The sequence below is a fragment of the Myxine glutinosa genome, chromosome 3 (genome assembly GCF_964187855.1).
Source record: "Myxine glutinosa chromosome 3, kmMyxGlut1.1, whole genome shotgun sequence".
In the NCBI taxonomy this organism is placed as follows: Eukaryota; Metazoa; Chordata; class Myxini; order Myxiniformes; family Myxinidae; genus Myxine; species Myxine glutinosa.
This window is the reverse complement of record NC_136263.1, coordinates 119150190-119176509: the sequence shown is the minus strand read 5'-3', so window position 1 is coordinate 119176509 and position 26320 is coordinate 119150190. Positions and strand designations below refer to the sequence as shown.

The 26320-nt window shown below is 42.3% G+C and overlaps 1 protein-coding gene across 4 annotated transcripts in view; it reads right to left on the bottom strand.

The window, feature by feature from the left end:
• Positions 1-26320, bottom strand: part of LOC137424174 (DENN domain-containing protein 2C) — a 207001-nt gene that overhangs the window by 161845 nt on the left and 18836 nt on the right. For all 4 annotated transcript variants that reach the window (XM_078774498.1, XM_078774499.1, XM_078774500.1 and 1 more), the window contains exon 2: positions 7293-7422. In XM_078774498.1, the coding sequence (XP_078630624.1) occupies positions 7293-7422 (130 nt within the window). The remainder of the gene's footprint in view (positions 1-7292; positions 7423-26320) is intronic.

Genomic DNA, 26320 nt, shown 5'->3' with positions numbered 1-26320 from the left:
TGCTGCATCAGGGCCTGGGCAGCTCACCATCATAGAATCCATTATGAATTCTTCATTGTACCAGAGGGTGCTTATGGATAATGTGAGGCCATCTGTCGGCAAGTTGAAGCTCAACTGAAGGTGGACCTTGCAACATGACAATGACGCTAAACATACCAGTAAATCCACCAAGGAATGGCTGAAAAGAAAGAAATGGAGGGTTCTGGAATGGCCAAGTCAAAGCCCGGATCTAAATCCCATCGAGATGTTGTGGGGGGATTTGAAACGAACTGTGCATGCAAGAAACCCCTCAAACATCACACAGCTGAAATAATTCTGCAAGGAGGAGTGGGCAAAAATTTGTCCCAGTCGATGTCAGAGACTGGTAGACAGTTATAAGATACGCCTACTTGAGGTTGTTTCTGCCAAAGGGGACAATACCACCTTTAGAGCCGAGGGTGTACTTACTTTTTCCACATGCGAAATTTGCATTTATGTTTATTTAAATTATACAATGGACTACAAAATGTAAATGTTTCATGATATTTGTCATATTATATCACCTTTAACTATCAATATTGTTGAAATGAAGATCAAATAGCTGTATGTTGAAATATGTTGAAAAAGTCAAAACTTTACATGCTTTACTTACTTTTTCACGTGACTGTACATACGGACAGACAAACTGTTCTAGATGGCTTTGCCCTACGGCATAGGTCATAGAAATCCCTTTAAAAAAACCTTCTCCGAAACGGCTTTACAGGTCGAGGCGAAACTTTAAAAGTATGATTGACTACCCATGTGGAACAAAGTTTGATAACCATAATGTCATCCATGACGTGCTTTGACAGCCATATTGGATTTTAGCGAAAACCTTTAAAATCCTTCTCTCAAAATGCCAAACCGAATGACGTGAAACCCTAACAGGGTCATCGATTACCCTTTGGGATATACGATTGATTGTGGAAATGTCGCTGGTCAAGAGGTCTGGCAGCCATATTGGAATGAAAGAAAGAAAAAAAAATTAAAAATTATTTCTCGGAAACTGCTCAACTCATTGATGTGAATCTTTACAAATATGATTCATTACCATTTCTGCACATAGTGTGTAAACGATGGGGTCATCGGTCATGTGGTCTGGCAGGCCTATTGGATAGAAAAACAAAGCTTATCCAATCAATGCAAAACTTTATATGTGTGATCGACTAACCAGTGTGAGTCTGGTTTTAAATTGATGACGTCATAGGTCATGTGGTCAAGGCAGCTATATTAGATTGAAAAAACAGATACTTCAATAATCCTCCCCTCCGAAACCTCTTAACAGATCGACATAAAACTTCATATACAGTATATGATCGACTAACCATGGCAAATAAAGTTTGATAACTAAAACGTCATATGTCATATGTCGTCAGGCAGCAATATTTGAAGCTAAAACCTTTAAAAATCGCCTTCTTTCAAACTGCTGAACCAATTGATGTGTAACTTTAGAAATATCGTCGAGTACTCATGGCAATAAAAGCATGAGAACTAAAACATCATCGGTTAAGTGGTTTCAGAGAAAATGATTATTAAATATTCCCTTCATTCCAACATGGCTACCAAACCATGTGACCTATGATGTCATTGCAATCACAAATTTCTCCACGTGAGTAATGCTTGATATATTTCAAGTTTCACATCAATCGGTGAAGTAGTTCCAGAGAAAATCATTTTAACTGTTTTCCGTCGGTCCAATATGGATATCAAACCGTTTGAACTATGATGTCAGACTCATCAAACTTTATTCCTCATGGCTCACAGTGTAAGTGTCCACATCAAAATCACTGCTCACAGTTATAATTGGCAGTTCTTGGTTCGATGACCAGCAGTGAGAAATATAGTGTGATAAAAATGACAAAATAGGTTGGCTTTGTCATTGCAATGGGTGGCATAGGACAGCATTGTCATCAGAACGGGGAGGTTGGGGGGGGGGGGGGCATGGGACAGCATAGTCATCGGAACAGGCGGTGTGGGATGCCATCATCGTTGGCACAGGTGTCTTTCGGTACCCGATATAACTACTCTTTTTTATTATTATTAGACATTTTGGATTTTGACGTGGCGACCCAATTTTCAATAGCGTTCTTCCTTATTCCGAGATACACCCACACACCCGATTAGAAGTTGGTACTTCGCTTATTTTTCAAGATATTCCGCTCACAAGGTTCAGACATACATGGCGGCGGCCATCTTGGATTTTGACGTGGCGACCCAATTTTCAACAGCGTTCTTCCTTATGCCGAGATACACCCACACACCAGATTAGAAGTTGGTACTTCGCTTATTTTTCAAGATATTCCGCTCACAAGGTTCAGACATACATGGCATCAGACATACCTGGCGGCGGCCATCTTGGATTTTGACGTGGGTTGCACCCACACACCAAATTCGAATGCGGTCCTTCGCTTATGCACGCACACCCGCACGGACGGACGGACACACGGACGGAGGGGAAAACCATAGACCCCCTTTCGCTCCGCGGTGCGACGGGGGACAAAAACATATTCAACCAACTTTTTTTCCTTTTTCGGTGACATTTAACATCCACATCCTTCAAAAATATAGTGGTGATAGAGAGTTATGGTACTGATAGAAAGCCCCCGCCCTCCTCCCTCCCTCCCCCCCCCCCCCCCCTTTTAAATTCCGTGACATGTTTTACATTCACACAGCTGTACATGAAACCTCAGGATTAATTTCCACCTTGCAGGATGGCCTGTTCAATGATACTAGGCAGCCACTGGCACGACAACATAACTGCAATTTTAGTTGGGATTTCATACACCTCAGGATGAAATTCTGTACCAAATATCTCTAACTCAAACACGTGAACGATCGAGCTGTCCATTCTTCTCCCGAAATCCTAAAATATTCCAAAACAAAATTGAAACGTCCATTAGGTGACTCATGAGAACACAGCCAAAAACTGCTTTCGAGTCCAGCAGTGCTGACTTAAGTATACAGCATGACAAGTTTGTACCCTGCGAGTTGATAAATCCTCGGATATGAGCCTGCGCCATGACCTTTCCCGAGCCACTTGTACCTTGACGAAAACAGGATGATCTTGCTGGTGAGTTCCCACTCCATATGCTATGGATGTCTGGTCCAGTAAACCATATTATTGGCGAAAAAGCTACAAGATAGACAAGGTTGTACAGCCAATCCCAAAACTGTTCACAATTCAAACCAATCGGAATCTTTTTAACTCTTTTTAACCTCCATTTATCGTTTGTGCCGAATTGTTTGAAACGTGAAACTTACATTAACCTCGACGCAGCAAAGCTCACTGCAGTCTCATGTTGATGCACTGCTGAGGCACATTTCCCCCTCATAGGCTAACCTAGCTGTTCCACTGGTTATAAAGTGGGGCACATCAATTTGTTTGTTAATTGGCAAAAAAAAATGTTTTGACAAGTATGCTCATCACTCCGGTGTGTGTGTTTGTTTGTGTGTGTGTTTGTCTGTCACCTCACTTATACTTGCCTACAGGTCACAATTTTAAACAGATCTTCACGAAACTTCACCAAATGGTGGAGTTGGTGGTCCGACGGAATCCTATTTATTTGAGGTCAAAAGTTAAAAAATAAGATAAAATAAAATAAAAAGTCAACATAGGCATACCATTTTTCAACCATTTTTCATACCATTCATTTCAACCATTCATTTCAACATAGGTCAACCATTTTTTCTCAAATTTCTAAAATCCTCAATTTTCACCCGATTGACTTGAAATTTCAATCACATTTTCATATCACCTAACTGAAATCAAGCACCAACTATTTTTGAGATCAACATCGGCCAAAAGGTCAACATAGGCCAAAGGTCAATAGCCTTTAAAAATTTCTAAAATCCTCAATTTTCATCTGATGCACTTGTAAACTGAATAGGATTTGCATATCAGCTAACTGAAACCAACCACCAACTATTCTTGAGGTCAACATAGGCCAAAAGGTCAACATAGGCCAAATTTCTAAAATCCTCAATTTTCATCTGATTCACTGGAAAACTGAATAGGAGTTGCATATCAGCTAACTGAAGGCAACCACCAACTATTTTTGAGGTCAACATAGGCCAAATTTCTACAATTGTCAATTTTCATCCGATTAACGTAACATTTCAACATGATTTGCATATCAGGTCACTGAATTCAAACACCAATTATATTTTTGAGGTCAAAAGGATGCTCTATGAGTGCCATTCTACTTTGTTCTCTTTTGCCAAGTGTCGCTCTATGAGTGATTTTTCATTGCTTTTTCATGAGCACAGTATGAGGAACGAGGACTTTGCGAATGACATCTCTGTATCTTAGGGTCCATAAGAAGGAGATCCCAAACTATTATATCTGCATGTGGAAACTCGTGCACATTCATGATAGAAAGGAGAAATAAATGTGAACAAATTTGGACGGGTTGGCTTTATTGAGCTCACAGCTCATGATGCTTGGAATCCAAGGTTAAAATCCCCGAGACCATGTTCATTTGTCCATTGTATAATAATATCCTGAAGTTATGATTGCTATAAAAAGTACACTACTACTTCTACTACTTCTATATGTTTAACTTTATTTAGCAAGCATGGTAATTGCATCACAGAGTATACCATCCTTCAGAAGGGATCGAAAGGCAGCTACAACTCTTTTGTAGACATGAAAAGTTCCAAGATAACTTTAGAAAAGTTGGAAGTGTTGCCCTGATTGATCTTCAAAGTACTATGGAAGCAGTATTGAAATCCCTCCAGAAATGTGGAACCAGCAACCAAATGCTGCATAAAAGAGATGATTACTAACAAAATGACAATACCATATAAACAATGCCGTGACTATATGCCATATAGTATATGGGGGGCGTACATAATGCAATCCCAATACAAGACTGCAGACGAAAGCACAACAAGCAAGCGATTATTGTCAGACTTTGACCAAGGAGTTCTTAGACCAGCTGGTGGTCATTTCTTGAAATGGAAGAATGCCAGCCAGTCTTACCAAGCAACTTATCGACTCAACCCAAGTGGAATCTCAGAGCAGTCGATTTACATTCTCAACATACAAGGTGACCAGTTTACACATAAAAGGCAAATCGGTCACCTCGTACGTGACCTCACAAATTGATGGTGACGAAGCAAGAACCAGGCCTGTGTCACATGACATACATCTCTTTGCTATAAAACATTTACGCAAGTGGAGTTTGCTTAAAAAACCAGCTGTTATGGAATATGGATATGGATGGATTACTCTTTTTGAAAATACCACGATGTCATTTATACATGATTACAAATGGAACACCTGTCTTTTAACTTCCTCAAAGGAATGGTGTGCTTCACAATGGAACATTATTCCGAAGCAAGAGTGGAAAGGAAATGATATGGTGGGTTATGATTTCCTCCCAGATCAAACAATTCAAAGAAAAGTACGAAGTCCAGCAAGATACTCCAATTTAAATTTTTAAAAAACACACGTGACACCATTATTTTTCTCATTCCAATACATCTCCAAAATACTCGGAAAAGGGGAATCAGGTTAAATGGACCGTTTGGGGAATATGGATGGACCCCAAGAAATTAGTACGTCAGTATTGCTCATACTCCCGTGTGGTATGTTGAATCGCCCATGACAAATCGTGAATGTTTCTTTGGCTGTGAACCAATTCGAGATACGTCGCCAATTTATCAAGGAATTAGTGATCATGAAAAATACTTGAGAGCAAAACATTTCCACATTTTCATGGCATTCAATTTGGCATGCATAGTCATGGCAGTGCTTATGTAGATTAATGGGATATTGAAAGATTTAGCAAGTGTAGCACAGGGCAGGTTGGAAACTATAACAGCACTCGATAGGATAGAGCAGGCTGAACAGTTTGTTTTGTATCCCACTGATAGGCCAGATCTGGATTCCGACCTGAACCAAAATCTAATCGGCCTGTTATTGTCAACTAACCAACTCGTCCACCAAGTTTAGTCATAACCCGTCCATACATTGGACGAGTTATGACTAAACTTATTGAAATAACTTTTTTAAATATCGTGTTATATTTATCGCTTTTGGCGCGATCCCTCAATGTTGAAGAATCATTTAAAAATTAAATAATTCTCGTATCCGAATCCATATTCAGATCTTCACCAACATTGAATCGATTCGTCCTTGTCACACACCCAATCGATCCACCAAGTGTTGTCCAAATCCATCCACAAATTTTTGGAATATCCTGCTATATATTGTTTTTGGTCCCATCTCCCAATGGTGAAGAATCACTTTCAAAATTCTACCAGCCGGATCAAGATCCGGACCTTCAACAAAATCTAATCATTTCGTCGTCACATACACTACACCTCCCTGCCAAATTTCGTCCAAATCCGTCAACAACTTTTTGAGATATCTTGTTCACAAACAGTCAAACAGACAAACAAACAGACAGACAGGGGAGAAAACATAACCTCCGTCACCTTCGGTGGCGGAGGTAATTAAGAAAGTCCTTGAAGGTCCATATTACCCTGTCCTAATCTTCATCGTTTGGGCCAATCATTTCAGGATGCGAAGGCATCCTGTGCTCTTCGATGTTTCATAACAGTTATACAAACCTAGTAATACAAGATTGGAGATAATCAACCCCAAAGACCTGCCGCTGGGCCAGACGCAATACATCGAGCTGCCTAACATCACATAATGAACAAATCAACAGTTTGTCAAGCCAATACCCAAGTCGTTGACCAAAGTAATGTGTACTCCTTCACTATAATTCATCATGGCAAAAGTATGGGAATTCGTAGACATTTGGAGGTGAAAGTTGAGACAGGGAATGGGGAGGAGAGCTATGGGGTTAGGGGTTAAATTTCCAAGCTCTCAACCACCAGTCCATCATAGATACGTTATTTTGGTTTAAACAAACACGAAGCACTCCTTGGAAAATGAATGTGCAAATTCCACAAGAAAATAAAGCACAAGAATGACAACCTAAATTGAACCTTACTTGCTCCAGCATGTGTAGAGCCATTTGGACACAGATTACAAATCAATTATACTTCTGACAATGTTATTTACAGATGCAGAGCCTAAATGGCCTGGTGTAATACACACTATAGGCAAGTAGCCAAAATGATTCATGCCTCATATATGTGCAAGCACTGACTCTACCTCTGATGCACCAATAAAAACATGTATTGGTGATACAAAAACAATGTACGTGACTTTTAGCGCAAAAACATGTTTATGATCGATCTTTCTCTGCGCTAACCAGTCATTTTCAGGCAGCCTGGCAGCAAGCCCTGCCTTTACTCACATCCTGCCTGATGATCCTGCAGACCCCCCTTCTCCTCCGCTGCTGAGATCGCCAGATGCACGCAGGGGACTGCGCCCGAGACATGGACTTTCAAACTGCGCTGGTCCGCACAACTGACACACAAGCCTTCCTGGAGAGAGGAAAACAGGAAGGAAATGAAGGGTGAGATTATACAAAGATGGCTACATAATAGCCTTCAACTGCGTTTCAAAAGGTGATTGTTTCAGATAGATAGATATATTGATAGGTTGTTCTGTTTGGAGTACTCATCTAAGCACACAGCTAATGAGGATAGGGCCCCAGATATATGTCTGGAGTAGCTATGTTATTATTACCACCATTCCCCCACCTCCCTCTCCCTCCCCTACCTCTTTTCAATGGTGGAGATTAATGGAGGAACTTATTCACATACTACATGCAGAAGGACATTAGAAAGCATAAGTGGACGTGGAGTGGTCCTTTGTGGAGATGTAGGACGGAGATTGCCCCAGATATGAGGGAAAAAATCGTTTTGGATTCCAAAGCTCAGATCGCAGCATGATGAGTTCAGTTGGGGATGTCAAACAGGGCAACCTATTTTATACTTGAGTCACCGCAAGTCAAGTCTGAATGCGGGTCCACAACGCAAGATTTCAAATCCTCGTCCAAGTCCAATGCGTGAGGAGTCGAATCTTCATATAGCGATAAAGAGTCGAGTCTGAGTCCTGGATTTGAGTTCTGCATCCCTGTTACAAACTGTCCATTAATGTGGAGAGTTTTTATATTTAACTGCTGAAAAAAATTTGAATTGGCACTGTAACATTGCTACACCACTATATCAACACTGGTACCTAAACTGAAGTATAAAATAAAATTTGCGAGGCAGGATGAGACAAGGTGGAAGTGAGGAAGTGGTAGGAGGAGAGGTATCAGCATAAGCAGTAGGGGTAAAAGGGTCAAGGTGTGAGAAAAGAGAATAAAGAGGAACACAAGCCAAATATAAAACAACACACAACATGCATTTTAAAGGCCATTTTCCCTGCAAGAGCAGGGGTTACCCTTGCGGTCCCCATGACAATCTTCTCCATTTTGCCCTATTTTCTGCATCTCTCCTTGTTAACCCCCTTGCCCGCATTTCTTCTTCCACCATCTTTAGCCAAGTCTTTCTCGGTCTTCCCCGTTCTCTACTTCCTTCTACATTCATTTCCATCACTCTTCTCAACCAGTCACTTTCATCCTTCCTCAACACATGACCAAACCATCTCAACCTGTTCATCTTCACAGCATCAATCACAGGCTCTATTCCCATCATCTTTCGCAATTCATCATTTGTCTTCCTCTCTCTCAACGATACTCCGCACATCCATCGAACCATTCGCATTTCCACCCTTTCCAACCTTCGTTGCTGCTCTACGTTCATTACCCATGTCTCGCTCCCATAAATCATAACACTTCTCACACATGCAGCATACACCTTTCCCTTCAGCTTCAACGACACTCCCCTCCTCATCAGCGCGCCACTCAGTTCCCGAAACTTCTTCCATGCACATCTCACTCTAGCAACCGTTGCCGAGTCTGATCCACCTTCTCCATTCAGCATGTCTCCGAGGTAGCAAAATGTTTTCACACCTTCCAGCTTCAGGCCGTCTCCAAGATCCAACTCAACATTTCCTCCATCTGCAGCTCCCTCTGTGCACACCTGTAGCTGCCACATGTGAATGTAGCTGCCACACTGGTGAATGACCCTCTCAGACCACTACATTTTTGATAAACCCACTCAGCGCACATTGTACATTGAATGGAGTTCACTTCGACACCATTCCTGCACACAGCACAGGGCCACTTCCCAGTTCTTTCCACCTCACCACATGCTTTACCACTTGCCATCACCTTCGTCTTTCCGATATTCACCTTCAGACCTTGTCTCCATACATTCCTTCCACTTGTTCATCTTTTCCTTCAGTCCATCCATACTTTCCGCAATCAACACCAGATCATCTGCATACAACAACTCCCACGGTAAAACCCTCCTTTACGTTCTGAGCCAGCACCTCCATCACAGCTACAAATAGTAGTGGACTTAGTACCGACCGCTGATGCACTCCCACCTTCACCTCAAACTCACCACTGTTCCCGTCCTTCGTCCTTACAGCTGTGCGCGCTCTTTTGTACATTGCCATCACTACTCTGATCAACCATTCCTCCACTCCTAACTTCCTCATTGCCCATGTCAATACTTTGCGTGGAACCCTATCGAATGCTTTCTCCAGATCAACAAACCCAAGAAACAACTTCTTCCTCTTCTCCATGTACTTCTCCTGCAACTGCCTCACAATAAAAAGCACGTCTGTCGTTCCTCTTCCTGGCATAAATCCAAACTGCATTTCGTCGATCTTCACTTTCTTCCTTATCCTCCTCTCCAACACCCTTTCCAATACCTTCATTCCATGCTCCAATAACTTTATCGCTCGGTACGAGCCACACTCTAGAGGGTCACCTTTCCCCTTGTATAGAGGGACGAGGGTACTCAGTTCCCAATCCACTGGAATGTGGCCTTCTTTCACCACCAGATTAGAGATCTCTGTCATTCTCTTCACACCCCAACTTTCTGCTGCCTTCAACATATCTCCCACAACTCCCGTCGGCCCTCCCGCTTTTCTAATCTTCATTGCTTTTGTCGCTTCCTCAACTTCCTTCTCGGTTATCTTCTCTGCTGGTCCTAAAACTGGGTTACTCTCTATGTTGCCATCCCATTCATTCTCTGTTTTCAACAGTATTTCCATATATCTCTTCCATCTTCCTTTAATTCCATCTGGGTCGACAACGATTTGTCCCACTTCATCCTTTAAGCAACTCACCGCCATCATATCACACCTCTCTTTCGCTATCTGCTTTGCAATCCTGAATACTGCTCTCTGACCCTCTTCCGAATCCAAGCGTTCTCCGAACATTTTCCTACATGCCTCCTGCGCCTTTGCTACCTCTTTCTTTGCAGCCTTCTTGGCTGCTTTATAACTTTCATGCTCTGCTGTTTCTGCTCCCGTACCCTTCGCCTTCTGCCACTCCTTTAACTTCTTTCTCTTCTCGTCAATCCTCTTTCCAACTTCATCATCCCACCACCATGTTTCCGAGTGCCTCGGTGGTCCTTTTGTCCGTCCACATAACTCACCAACGGCTCCCAACAGACTAGCTTTCATTGACATCCAAACACTTTCAAGCTCAACCACATCATCCTCTACCCTACTCAGCCTCTCTTTTAATGCCTCCCTTACTGTCACCTCTTTCAACCTCCACACCTTCATTCTCAGTTGGTACTTCACCCGCCGAGCTCTCCTCACACCTTACACCCTTATGTCGCAGACAACCAAGTGGTGCTGTGAAAAAGCCTCCTCCCCCGAGATCACCTTTGTGTCCCGGAGGTGCCCCCTATCTCGCCTACGCACCATCAGGTAGTCAACGGTTGTCGTCGACCCACCTGACGTGTATGTAACAAGCTTATTATCCTCTTTCTGGAACTGAGTATTACAAATCAACAAATCAGCTCCATCAGCAAACTCCAAAATCCTTTAACCTTCTCCATTTCTCACCATATCCGTAACCCCCATGAACTCCCTCAAAACCATCCATACTCCTTCCCACATGTCCATTTTGGTCTCCTCCTACCACAACAACTTCCTCATCTTTCACGTTTTCCATCAGCATCTCTATCGCACACCAGAACTTGTCCTTCTCTTCATCGCTCCGACCAACCTGCGGAGCATATCCCGAGATGATGTTCACCAAGAGCTTTCCAATCATCATTTTCACCATCATCAACCTATCACTCACTCTCGTCACACTCACCACACTGTCTACAAACTCCTCAGAAAACAGGACACCAACACCATTCACGCCCTCCAGGCACCCTTGCCACACAAACTTGTATTTCTGTCCCTGCCTACCGCCTACCCTTCACCATTCTCACACCACTTCGCTTCCATCTCGTCTCTTGCACACAACATATGTCCACTCTTCTTCTGACCAATACTTCCACCACTTCTCCTGATCTCCTTGTCATTGTCCCTACATTCCATGTCCCAAACCTCAGAAACCGATCTCCACTTCGGGCTGTACCCTGCCCATATGTAGTTGTTATTGTCATGGTTCTCTTTTTGAGGCAATGGTTTTATTGCCCGATGCCCTTCCTGACGCCAACCCTCTTAGTCGTCTCTTACGACACGTAGGGATACGGTGTACCTATTCTAATCCAGGGTAAACACTGGGAAACGTTTAAAACATGGAAATTCTGGGGGGGGGGGGGGGGGGGGTGGTGGATGGGGTGGGGGGGAGGGTGGGGGGGGTTTTGATCGACTACCCATGGTACAAAAAAGTTGTATAAGATGATGTCATTGGTGAAGCAGTTTGGCAGCTACATTGAGGTAAAAAAAAATCTATCTGATGAACACAAAACATCTTTTGTGGCATTTACGTATCAATACGAATTGAAATATGAAAAAAAAATTGATCAGTCACATGGTCAGGTCAGGTCATGATGGTCAGGTCATTAACTCCTGCTTGTTATCATCCTAACAAATTATATCGTACTTGATATGCAGTGATCAGATTTGTCAATGGAACAGTTGTTCGTTTGGGATTAAATTTGCTCTTGTTGTCATTCACATTCTGATCCTGTTCAATATATACACTAACATTTTCAAAATTAAAACCCAATAACAGAATTGTCGTCTCCAGGAGAAAGAATAATAGAACAAGAAGGATTTGCTTTTCAATACAGGTCCCATACCAGTCGCAATGAACGTTTTTGTTCCAAGCAAAAGGGCATAACTCCGTGAAAAATTGGTGAAATGCCACGAAACTTAAACCTGTTCTGCAACTCGTCATAATAAAGCATTGTACCAGGTTTCAGTTGAATTTGTACTTAATCACAATGTTCGGTTCAATACTGTACTTAATCACACCCCTCTTCCTCGACTGCTCCCCTCCTCGCTTCCCCGTCCACATACAGTCACGTGAAAAAGTAAGTACACCCCATGTAAAGTTTTGACTTTTTCAACATATTTCAACATACAGCTATTTGATCTTCATTTCAACAATATTGATAGATAAAGGTGATATAATATAACAAATATCATGAAACATTTACATTTTGTAGTCCATTGTATAATTTAAATAGACATAAATGCAAATTTCACATGTGGAAAAAGTAAGTACACCCCTACATTTATCACTACTTCAAATACCTAAAATTAGAATCAGGTGCACCAGCTCAGGTGCAAATGATTAGAACATCGTTAGAGGTGATCTTGGAGGAACCTGTCTTATTTAAACCTCAAACATTTAGTTTGGTTTGCTCTTTGTTGTTGAAGTGTGCGGCGTCACCATGCCTAGATCAAAAGAGCTCTCTGAGGCCTTGAGAAAGAAGGTTATAGATGCCTACGAGTCTGGGAAGGGATTTAAAAAGATCTCCAAACAATTTGAAATCAATCATTCGACTGTCCGGAAGATCATCTACAAGTGGAGAAGATTCCAAACAACTGCCAACTTGTTCAGGCCAGGCCGCCCCAGCAAGTTCAGCCCGAGAGCAGACCGCAAGATGCTGAAAGAAGTCTCAAAGAACCCCAGAATGTCATCACGGGACCTACAGGTAGCTCTTGCCACTGTTGATGTCAAAGTGCATGAGTCTACCATTAGAAAGAGGCTGCACAAATTTGATCTACATGGGAGGTGTGCCAGGAGGAAACCTTTGCTGTCCATAAAGAACATCAGGGCAAGACTAAAGTTTGCCAATGAACACCGAGGCAAAGACCATCACTTCTGGAACAATGTGCTCTGGCCAGATGAGTAAAGGTTAGAGCTATTTGGCCACAGTACCAGAAGACATGTTTGGCGAAAACCAAAGACAGCATTTGACCACAAGAACCTGATACCAACTGTAAAGCATGGTGGTGGAAATATTATGGTTTGGGGCAGCTTTGCTGCATCAGGGCCTGGGCAGCTCACCATCATATAATCCACTATTAATTCTTCATTGTACCAGAGGGTGCTTGAGGATAATGTGAGGCCATCTGTCGGAAAGTTGAAGCTCAACCGAAGGTAGACCTTGCAACATGACAATGACCCTAACCATACCAGTAAATCCACCAAGGAATGGCTGAAAAGAAAGAAATGGAGGGTTCTGGAATGGCCAAGTCAAAGCCCGGATCTAAATCCCATCAAGATGTTGTGGGGGGATTTGAAACGAGCTGTGCATGCAAGAAACCCCTCAAACATCGCACAGCTGAAAGAATTCTGCATGAAGGAGTGGGCAAAAATTTCTCCCAGTCGATGTCAGAGACTGGTAGACAGTTATAAGAAACGCCTACTTGAGGTTGTTTCTGCCAAAGGGGGCAATACCACCTATTGGAGCCAGGGGTGTACTTACTTTTTCCACATGCGAAATTTGCATTTATGTTTATTTACATTATACAATGGGCTACAAAATGTAAATGTTTCATGATATTTGTTATATTATATCACCTTTATCTATCAATATTGTTGAAATCAAGATAAAATAGCTGTATGTTGAAATATGTTGAAAAAGCCAAAACTTTACATGGGGTGTACTTACTTTTTCACATGACTGTACATGTACTTACAATCCCCATCCCTGTCACGAGCCAATTTATAGATAATCTTCCTCCCACCATTCTCTTCCAACTTGTTGTACACCTCCTCTTCCATATCATTCCTCACCTTATCCACAGCTCTCCTTGCTGTTATCTTATTTTGCCCATACAGGTGCAGCAACCCTGCGTCCTGGTTGTTCCCCATTGTCCTTGATCTTCTCCATACTCTACCAAACCTCCTTCTTTTCACAAACTATATTTGATACTTCCTCCATCCACCATATTGGAGACATGGTAAAGTGCTATATGGTTTAAAAATATGAAACATTCTGCAGGATTCTAAATTATCTGCAATTATTCACAAAGATTTAAGACCAGCTGATTGATGTCACTTGATTGATGAGGTGCGTGTACAACACAAGCAAATTTTCATTTCTGCTAATCATGACTGGACCAACTACAATAAACCGATGTTGATTATTCCATCAAAATTGCTCTTCGCTCAACTCCTGAGTTGAAATAAATTTCACCTTGGCCCTCAGTACTTATAATTGAGTATACTAGTGAAGAACACATTGTTACGGACGTGTTAATTCCCCAGAATTACAGATGGGATCATTCCCCCAGAATTAAATTCTCCTATAATTACGGACGGGTTAATTCGCCTTTAATTACTGACGGGTTAATTGCCCCAGAATTGGCATCTTTTTAGTTTGACTTGTAATGGGGAAGGATACATTTTGCCTCATCCAATTTATCACTGGTGAGCTCGTTCAATGCCAGTAGATTTGCTGCAGACATTCTTTTCCTTTCAAACGATACCAAATAAACCCAGGAAGGTCTTCCCAAATTGATGGTCCATAAAATAGCAGTGGACTATTTGTGGAAAGTTATGCATGCCTCTCTCTCCAGGCCTTTTGCAATCTTTTCCAATAATTTCAATTTAACACTAAAACTTTCCAAATATGCTCCGGTTGGTTGTTCAGTGGGCGGTATTCAAACCCCAGTCCGTGCGGTTTCAGCCGCATCCATAGACCAGCCCAGCTGTTTCACAAGTCACCACATGCTGGCTGTCCCAGAGACTCAGGGAGATGCTGCTGGACCACATGCCCAGGCAGTCACATCCTCAGGCTCAGGCTCTTACTGGCCTCCAGGCTGCAACACCTCTCCCAAGTGGTTCGCACAACATACCCTCACAAGTGCCCGGAACCATCTCAGTTTAACCCCTTCCAGTGTCGGTTGACCCCAACGGCCAGAGACCATCACTCCGGTGGCACCCCGATGAACAGGGGATGCCAAACAGCACCACCAGACTCCCTGTACTAACCCACAACCAAATCCTGCCAGACCAGCACTCACACTGCCTGGTGCTTCCAAATCTCCCACAAAGCTTGCCAGCTTAATGCCCCTGGTCCAAATGAAGCAGCCCAGGAACGACGTCCCTTCAAAGTTGTCCCAAATTAGATTTAACTTTTAATGCCTCGTGTGTCCAATTCTGGCTGCGGGTGAAGACCATTTGAATAGGGCTCTCGGCTCTTGCCCCTTCCTGCAGCCACTGCTGCGATTGAGCCCCTATCTCCCAGACCATTTCCTATTTGACACAACGAGCCAGCTGCTCATGACTCACTGTCCCTTTATCACCAGAACAAAAACATTTTAAAGCCAAACAGGGCTCAAGTCTGACTTTGTCCCACAATGACCGTATCTTTGTAAGCCCTCTACAGTTTCAACTTCTCCCCTGCCCTGTGGCCATTACCATAAAACCAATGCATGGAAGGTTGACAATGTTGGCACCAAGTCAACCCTCACAGAGTCCGCCTCAAACACCCCGGGTCCCAGCATGACCCTCTTCAAACTCCAGCTCACGCACCTCGACGGTCACAGCCTCGCTCCCATACTATGCAGGCTCCCTCACTTCCCCCAGTGGAGATCATGGGAAGCTTCTCTATTACGTTTTCCAGGAAACTTCTCCATGGCCTTAGCAGTTGCCTGCAAAGCATGAGAGTATCTAATTTTTTTTTCTTAGACGAAGACTACTAAAGCCGTAGAGAAGCTTCCGAGAAAACGTGACCACAATAAGGATAGCTCTTCCCCTGGCCTTCTCAAGTTCAAACTATTAACTGGTAAAAGTGTTTTATTTGTCAGAAGAAGAAAGATGAACATCTGAATTGTATTACAAATTCATAAAGGTCTAATTCTGGAGTGGGCTCTATAACATTGGCTCAAGATCTAAAAAAGCTTAAGAGATATTGGTGAGCTTCCCTCGTCCCTGGATCTTGGTGACCAGTTTGATGTGTGAGTGTGAGTGAGAATGTGAGTGAGAGTGTGAGTGAGAGTGTGAGTGAGAGTGTGAGAGAGAGTGTGAGTGAGAGTGTGAGAGAGAGTGTGAGAGAGAGTGTGAGAGAGAGTGTGAGAGAGTGTGAGAGTGAGAGAGAAGTTTGTGGAAACACTGAAGAATCAGAGCTGTATGGCACAAGTCCTGCAGAGACCAATTTATAAAACAAAGTTCAACATGTTGATGAAAAGAACTTCAGTTGGAGGACACCACAATTCTTGGCAAGCTGACTTCTGGGGACATGATTGCCATATATATATATATATATAAATAACCACCTTTAGAGGCCATTTTTCCCCGCAAAGCGGGGGTTGGCCTTTTTCGGGAACCGTGGTTGTTGTTGTTTTTTGGTCCCCTTTTTGAAGCAATGTTTTACAGCCGGATGCCCTTCCTGCCGCCAACCCTTTTTGTCACCTTTTACGACAAGCAGGGAATTACCAGTGAACTGGTTCTCAATTTGCCGACCTCGGAAGGATGACAGGCTGAGTCAACCCCCCTGGCGTTAATTCAGCGATCGACCGGGATTCGAACCCAGGATCCTAGGATCCTAAGCCGGCACCCTAGCCGCTAGCCCAACACCAGGGACAATATGATTGCCATAGAAGCAAAATATCATAACAAATGCTTAGCGTCATTCTACAGCCATAGTCCCAGCAAAAAGAAAAAGAGTCCATCACGATACCATGACAGAGAAGCAATGATTCACGGTATTGTGCTGGCTGAACTCATTTCCTATATACAAGAGCAAGACCGGAAATGTCCAGTGCACCAACATTCAAACTCTCAGACATGGCGAAAGACTACTTTAAAAGTCCTGAACAGCTAGGAATCACCAACAAAGAATGGATCCACAAAAGATTAAAGGACAAAGCCTCAGCACATATTCTGGGCCTTCAAGCACACAGTAGAGGGAGAGAGGTAGTATGTCATATGATAGAGCGATACAGATTAGCCTGTCTGCTAATCTTGCAAATTATGTCCTATATCACCATAAATGGCCTCAGCTTCGTAGTGGTGTATTCACATGAGCGGCTGTTGCACGATAATATTGAGCACAATCCTTCAGACAACAGCAAAAGGCTCCATCATGGGACTGGAATATCACAAATACAACATCCAAGTTATGCAGGAGAATGAAATGAGTTGGAAAAAGGGCTGATCAAGGAAGAATCTTCCTCAAAACGTGTGAAGTCTTTGCCCGTATTCTACACAAAAATTCCTCCAGTCCTCATAAAATCCACCAATTGCCACCTGCAGAAACCAATATGAAATGTGATGAGAAAACCATCAAGATTGCTTTGAAAGAAGAACACAGATGGCTTGAAAGGGTGCATCATACTCGAGAAAGAGACAGGGTCAAATATATTAAAGAACAAGAAGGTGCTAAGCCAAGAAGCAGCAGTGTCTTCCCATATTCAGCACACACTGTGGCCACGATCCATCATACAATGACAGTTGTACAGCAATCTGTAGATCATTTAAATCCTGGGCAGATACCTGTACATTGTACAAGCATGTGACCAGCCACTGTATGCCCAAGCCAAAGAAATACAACGGACATGCCCAGAAACATTTGGAGAGAAAAAGCTTGTGGTCATACTTGGTGGCCTGCATATTGAGATGGCTGCTCTGAGAGCAGGAGGAACATGGCTTGATGGAAGTGGGTGGACAGATGTATTAGTACTTGCACTAGTAACATCTGGAAAGGCAGACTCTTTATTGGAGGCTTCACATGTGACGTGCACGAGATATGCACATCAGGTGACTGCAGAATGCCCCTCTCAGCTTCAGCATGACACCTACAAAATATTCCTCGGATTTCACCATCTGTGAACATTCCACAGCTCCAAACAATACTGGGATAATGTCCTTCATTTTGAACTGCTCCTAGTATACACAAAGAATTAAGTTAAGCACCCCTACACAACGAATTAAGGTAAGCACCCCCTAATATATATTCTTTGTGTATATGTATACATTGGCATATATTCTAAGGTATGTGAGATCAAATAATGATTGGTATGACATTAGCAATTATCCATTGATGAAATGCAGATGAGTGCACGCATCTGTGACGTAGGGTTGAGTCAGTGATCCGATCACGTGGGTCCTACACACGTTATTGACGCAAATATCGCTAGAGGTCTTCTCAGAACAATGACTGTACGTTAGAAAACATAAACGTCATCCACACTGTCCGTGATGGACCTATAGCTCCATACTTAAATTGAGGTGAAAATATGCCTAAAATTCCCAAAAATTTTCACCTTAAATTATTCAGAATAAAATATTGAAAACGGCATGATTGTTATGTTTTTATGTGACCATAATATCACTTCTCCAGAAAATATAGCAATATCATGGGTATATTACACTGTTTTGACGACAACAAACTTGTAACGTGCGAGGTTGTAAAAAAACGGGGGGGGTGCTTAACTTAATTCTTTGTGTATATATGTGTGCTCACTCAGATAATCAAATTTAAAGCAGCATACTGCCGCACTGCTTTAAATTGGTCTTGACAAAACGAAGCACGTCCATTGGTTGCCTGTACAATACACATCAGATATGAGAGAGTTGCCTCAAAATCATCCAGACAAATCCAATTTGAACAGGGCAAATTCACCATGCAGAACACAAAAGACACTGTTTCATCCATCGTCATCGATCAGGCACACAACCAAAACAATGACATGGTAAAAGGCAAAGATGGTGCAACAGGCTTAACAGGAAACCCTTTCGCACTTTTCAGGTGTATGCTGGCTATTCTTCAAATGGCCAGGTTGGTGAGAGAATTAGCAGAAAGCAGTGTACAGGATGAACAAAAAGTGGCACCACACCACGAACAGTCAGCTGCCAGCCACACATGATGTAAGACACGTGTAGTCACTGGTTCATGTTTTTGAGGAAATTCCATTGAAAAGGAGAGTTGGGATCTCTTCTCATTATCCACGAAGAACATAGCTGATCATGTGTTCACAGAACTGTTAGAGAAGCGTTTGTGAAGGAGAGGATAATTACAAGATCTAAACCCATCAAGAATGTCATCTCACAACAAATTCCCCTTGTTCAAATACTCTATAATAAAAACATGCAACAAAAGATAAGACAAAACTTTAGTCAGAAATGAACAACTTGAATCTATTCTCTACGCTCCACATAAGTTGTCGAAACTAGGATGGCAATCTCGATTAATATTTCTCCCACAAAAATCAAGGTTGCCCTCTATCCCTGTCAGAGGGAGGAAATCTACGTATTGGCACAAAGTCAGACGTGCCTACTTGTGTTGAACCTCTGGGAGATATTCAAGGTGATGCACAAGTAACTACACCCATTTTAGACGATGATGCTGCAATTGTGCAAATATGAGACCGACAACTTCAAAGACCTTTCTTGAGCACAGTGAACAAATAATCTTCAAATTATTAATTTGTCTGCTCCATATTCTCATAATAAAACTTGGTTGAAAATTTGATGGCAAAACTCAAATAGTAAATTAAAATTTCAGATCAACTGAATGAAAATTGATAATCTATCTATAATTCCAGCAATCTCTGTGTGTCTGTGTGTCTGTGTGTCTGTGTGTCTGTGTGTCTGTGTGTCTGTGTGTCTGTGTGTCTGTGTGTTTGTCTGTGACCGCTGTTTCTCGACAACCACGGGTCCGATATACTTGAAACTTGCCAGGTATATTGCTGGGGACCCGAGGATGTGCCTTTTCAAGGTTTGTAATTAATCGGACAAGTACCTACCGAGCTATGTCCAAAAAACGCTTCAACCAATCAGAGAGCAGCGAGCTATCACGTGTGCCGAACCGTTAATGCAATGCAAGCGTTAATGCGTTAATGCAAGGCTTTTCTTTTTTTCCCTCTTCTCTTTCTACTTTTCCTTGCGATTAAATTGCAAACAGCCAAAATACGTTGGCGCTAATTGAATAATTGGCCATTAACACTAAAATAATCGTAACTGCGATATGCCAACTTCCGGACAGTGCAGCCTTCCATGTTGTTGTTGTTTGCAGCAGCTGTTTGCAGCAAGGCAAGGCTTTTCTTTTTTTCCCTCTTCTCTTTCTACTTTTCCTTGCGATTAAATTGCAAAAAGCCAAAATACGTTGGCGATAATTGAATAATTGGGCATTATGTTTTACAACTAATAAAAACGAATTTGCGATTCATTCGCTTTCCTGCGTGTTTGTGTACGCGATGGCGATTTCTTTACCAAACTCCGGAAGCCGTTCGCTTTGGACCGAACCATTGCATGTAAATAGAGGGGGGGGATTGTCACCACTCGCAAGCCGTTCGCTTTGGACCAAACCATTTCATGTAAATAGGGGGGGGGATATAATTTTAGATATATATATAGTACGGGCATGCCCTAGTTATAGATAATACTGACATTTGACCTTCTATCAACATTATTGACTTGGCCTCTCCATATTCTCATAATAAAGCTTTGTTGAATATTTCATGACAAAAGCTCAATTGGTAAAAAAACAAAACCAAAAGTCTATCATCAGCGTAGCCGGCATTGTTCGATACGTTAGTTGAAGAGGATAGTATGACCTGGGTGGAGATACCAGTTAGCAAATAATGTGAGTATTAAATTATTTTTGAAGTATTCTAAGTCTCTAAGCTCTGTCACCATGGAAGTGAAGAGATTGCATTGAGACACTGGTTTATTCTATATGTTTCGAGTCAACCATTAACCAACCATACACCGCTTCAATCCAGTAACTTTGCAGTCACGACAAAGGGATTATTGCAGCGTTACGATTATATTTACTACATTATTATTATTATTAACGTTATTATTATTATGAAAATGTCACGACTGTATTAAGAAACCAGGGCTAATTTGTCCGAAGCAGCCTGAAGGTGAGACACGAAGGCATGAAGCCAAAGGCCTATACATACTGTGTCATTCGAAGACCCGCAACGGCACAAAGCAGTGTCTCGATTACGCAGGCCTATACGTACTATGTCATTGGAAGACCCGCAACGCCTATGCTTTCGATATTTGATGATCATTTTAACAATTGGTTTGTTTGTGTTTCACACTGAATGAAGAACGTAAAGGTAGAGCATGGCGATTGTGATATATGACAGATTCAACTATATGATCGGCCTTAACGGCATATAAATCAAAATGGCAGTGTGTGGAGTTAGCCGTTGCATGCCGTAATGACATTACAGCTGTAATGCCAGCACATCACCCCTGTCATGTGACCAGATCCTCAGCTCTGATTGGTGTATGTTGGTAAGGGACATACATACATAAATACGGACAGACAAACACTGTTCTAGACAGCTTTGTCCTACAGGCTATGCCGTAAAAAATTACGAAGACACACACGCACACACAGAAGTGTTTGCAATACCCCATCTCCCGCCGTGCAGGGGACGGGCTAATTATACTGTTCAAATGCGTCCATCCCTTGAAGACAAAACCAGACACAAAACGAATGTAAAACGATTTTTATTTTTTTTGTATACAAGATCGAGGCTCATGTAAGAGCTATCATTGATCACAAAAAGACAAACTGACACATAAAACATATGATAAAGGGAGCGGGAGAACAAGATGGAGAGCAGGGACATCGGGAGATCTGTGGGAGGGAAAGGGTTTGGGGGGAGGAGGCATGGGAACGGAGCTTTGCAATGCATGTCCCCTCCCAAGTTTCAGTTCAACATCAGTAAACACATCCTTTTATTTTGGCGGTGTATAATGCCGCATTCGGTGCCAAAAATAATAAAAACAACCCCCAGGTACATACATGAAGTAAAAACATGTGTACGCTATGTGCATATATAATACATCGTGGTTATATACCTCCAGGATCATTGCAATTGCACTGGGCCATGGACTAACACCCAGTCCTCAGGTCTGAGGCCTGCATATTTGTGCTGCTTCATTGGGATGGAGACAGGCTGATTGCCAGGGTTGATATGTATTGCAAATTGAGCCATGTATAACATCTGATATTTTCTTTGTCGAAAAAGGGCATAACTCCACGGAAAATTGGGGAAACGCCCTGAAACTCGAACGCCTTCTGAAACTTATCATAATAAAGCCATGTGCCAAGTTTCAGTTGAATATGTTCAAGGGTAAGGGCGGGAAGTCTGAAAAACCACAAGTCGAGCGGACAGACTGACAGTAAACCTATAGTCCCTTCAGGTGAAACCAGGTGACTAATAAGCTAATTATCAGCTACAGCAAGATTTGCAATAAAGGTAAAACACTTGTATTGGTTATATACATGTTCTATGGATTAGCATGGTATATGCTATATCTATTATCTATGGGGTGTTTTGAGTCATGACCTCCAAATGTAAGTAACTCTCGAAGTGCGTGTGTGCGTGCATGCGCAAGGACGATTCTCATGTAATAAAGCATTTGCCTGTGAGTGAAATGTTTGGTGTCCCGAATATTGTAGTCACACTTATGGGCAAACACAACAATTGCTTCATGCATTTTTCCAGTTCTCACATAATAAGCACATAATTGTCAAAGGGTGTAAACATGGCAGTACACCCAATCTTTTTTGCCCAAATCGTTGCATTTACCCCTCCCTTACATGTTCATCTCCACGTATGACTATTGCAGTATGTTTATGTACTGTGCATATTATATTGTTGTCCATCTCTATCCCAAATGCTTCAACTCTGTGTTTGCTTCCAAATCTTGCGTCTCCAACCCCTCACTCTCGGTACCCATCCTTCCTAGTCACACCCAACTGCTCCTGGACTCTGTGTCTGTTGCACCTTTGAAGGTGGATAAGGTTCTTTCAACACTCAACTCTTAGTAGGAGACCAGCCTGTAGGTCCCATGACCAAATTCTGGGAACAAAGGTTTGAAAGTGTTTTTGTGTTCCCTGATGAATACCGAACAATTTTGACTTGGGCTGCCCCCTTGAAAATGTCAGGCATTTCCGGGAAGGGTCAACAAAGGTCAAACAGGGGTCAAAATTCAAATATATTCCAATCGTGTCGATATGCATATCAAATTACTCGTCTAGTCATGAGGATTCCAAAAATGTATAGTTTGTTATACCTCCGACCTTAAATGAGGGCGCTATGGTCAAAAACATCGAAAGGTCAACGCACTTTTGACTGGCGGTCAAATTCACCAACACAGTTAACATTGTCCGATTCTAATGATTTTAGTGTCTAATAATATGTTTTCTGACATGGCAAATTCAAATAAGCAACTTTTAAAAGTAAAGGTGGTCGCCATAACCTTGAAATTTCAAAATGGCTGCTAAAAGGTTAACATAAATTAGCCAAAAACAACAATTTTTTTCCCAAACCCATGGATAAGAAATTATTAAATGTTTGTCACCGAAACGTCACGAACAATTGAAACACTCCATTTTTAAAACAAAATAATGATTTTTAATTATGTGTATCATTTTTCTTTAGAGCACATGTTCGATATAATATTGTGTACCATATAAAGTGCATAGGTAAATGATGATGATGGGCTGTGAATATCTGGTAGTCATTTGTTCTGTTTCATGACGTCCACATACTAGTAATTTTTACAAACATTTCTTCTGTGTATTGATGTAAAGTAAATATGATTAGGATCCCCATAGGATCAAGACTAACATCTGCTCTGTATTTATATATTTTAGATCTTCTGGGAACAATGTCAGCACCAAAGTCAACACCAGTACTGAAGCCTCAACCAAACAGAAAAAGAAAACGAGAGGAAATATCTGGACTATGTATTTTGTGTAATGAACAATGCGATGAAGATAAAAGCAACATTTCTCCTGAAGCATGGGAACGCATGAAGGGCAAAGCACAAGATTGGAAAGGGTTGCATAAATTTGGAACTGTTTATGATTCAGTCAATTGGGATGCAGGACCGAATGGTGTCTATTTTCATAAGGCATGCAGGACTGCATTGGCAGCTCAACGTGGACTTCAACAAGCATTAAGAAAAAGAGATCAAGAACAGAAACAACAAACAGTGGACACACAAGAAACGCATGCAAAAGACCAGCAGCAAGCTGGACGATCTTCACGTAGCACAGGTCTCCTTCATGAAAAGAATCTGTGCATTTGGTGTATGAAACCAGAAGACTTGAAAAATTCCAAAACATTATGTATTATCCAACAGTTGAATGCGTGGAAGACCTTCAAGTCACATACAATACACTTGGAAGATGACCAGATGAGAGAAAGAATTTTAACTGTCATAGATTCTACCCCTGATCCCTTTGCGTCAGAAATACGCTATCATCGTTCCTGCTGGATGAAGTATGTGAAGCCTCACTACAAACATTCTGATTCATCTGGTGACCGAATGCACTTACAGAACGTGCGACTTACAGAGGTTAGACAGATGTTTTTTAGGCATGTCCGTACAGTTGTGCTGGAGATGAATGAGCCAAGAACATTACAGGGTCTTCTGGTTGATTATAACCAAATGAGTGCAAACTTTGGTTTTGAAACTGTGATGAAAACCAGCATTATAAAACAAATGCTTCAAAATGAATTCAAAGACAACATTGGATTCCATGATCGTTTCCACAAGAACCAGAGCACAATTGTCTATGATGCATCTGCTGGTGGAAGTTACATTGAAGCAGCCATTTTTTCTTGGGGAATAAGTGATGAACAGTTACTAAACAATGTTGCAAGGCGTCTGAGAAAGAAGTTTACAGAAGAAGTGGGTTTATCTTGGCCTCTCCGTGTTGATGAGCTTGAAAATATTGAAGAACCCCATGAACTTTTGCACCAACTTTTGACATGGTTCAAGGATCCTGATTCCAATGACTTTACTGAAGCATGTCATGATCCACAAATTGCTACTTTGGCATCCCTGCTTGTTTTCGTTCATCACCGGCAAACGCACATCCTTCCAAACAAAGGTATCAGTGACTCTTCATGGATTAACTCGGAGTCGTGAAATCATTGACATCTTGAAAAAATTTGCTCTTGGAATAAGTTACAAAGATGTTCTTGCTCTGTATGAAGCTTGGGCCATGGATGATATCAAAGCAAATGTTGCTTGTCCTGACGAGTTAGCAGATGGTTTTCCAGGAACAGGTATCCTAGATAACGATGACTTCAAAGATGATACATTGACAGGGGCCGATACATCTCACCGGACCAATGTTATGTTTGTACAACCTGATGATGTTACATCAATGGACTCAGAGGAGGGTCGTCCTATACTTCAATTGACCAAGTCTGAAGATTTGAAAGATTTAAGTACTTTACAACACAAGATTCATCCTTACAAAACAGTCAAACGTGTTACAGACGCGGCTTAGATGTTATTTACCGAGCGGTTTGGTATGACCACGTCTGCACAAGTTACCCGATTATACCCGAACGTTGACTAATCGCGCTACGCTAGATCAATGAAGGAAAAGACACACGGCTGGGATTAAAATGACTCGACACCAGGGATATGGTTCTCAAGACCTCCGGAGGAGATTATATTCGTTCGGAAGGTTAGATTACAACTACAAGAGGGACAGCAAAGGAAGATAGGCACTTAGACACAATCTTATATTAACCCCAACAGACGACAGATAAACGGGACAAAAGGCTGACTCACACGGGGATTGATGGCTAGGAAAGGCAGGATCGATGGCTCCAGGTGCACCTGGGCTCAGGGACAGAATCGACTCGGTCCGGTCCAGAGATGCGGGAGGTCTCACAGCGCTCGAGGTAGTGACTTGCTCTTCTTCAAGCTGGGGGCGCATCTGACGTCACATCCGGTCAGTCGCTGCGTATATCCGGCGGGGAGTGACACGCCCTCGGCTCGTTAGCTCCGCCCCAGATGGAATCGGCACGTCGCTTCTCATTGGGTGCGTGCGGGGGGGGGTTACCGGCTCCGCCCTTGACGAGGGACTGACAAGGAGCCCCTTCGTGGTAACCCCGTGGAGCGCATGGTCCGGAGCGCATTGTCAATGGCGGCTAACCGAGCCGGTGTGATGACGCACACTCCCCCGCGCAGCGTCATTGTTGTTGTAATTGTTGTTGTAGTTGTTGTTGTTGTTGTTGTTTGGGGAAGAAGATGGAAGGAGGTATGGGAAAGGTCCTAAACTCACTACTGGTGCCATATAATCACATTCTGGTGCAACGAAGAGTCGG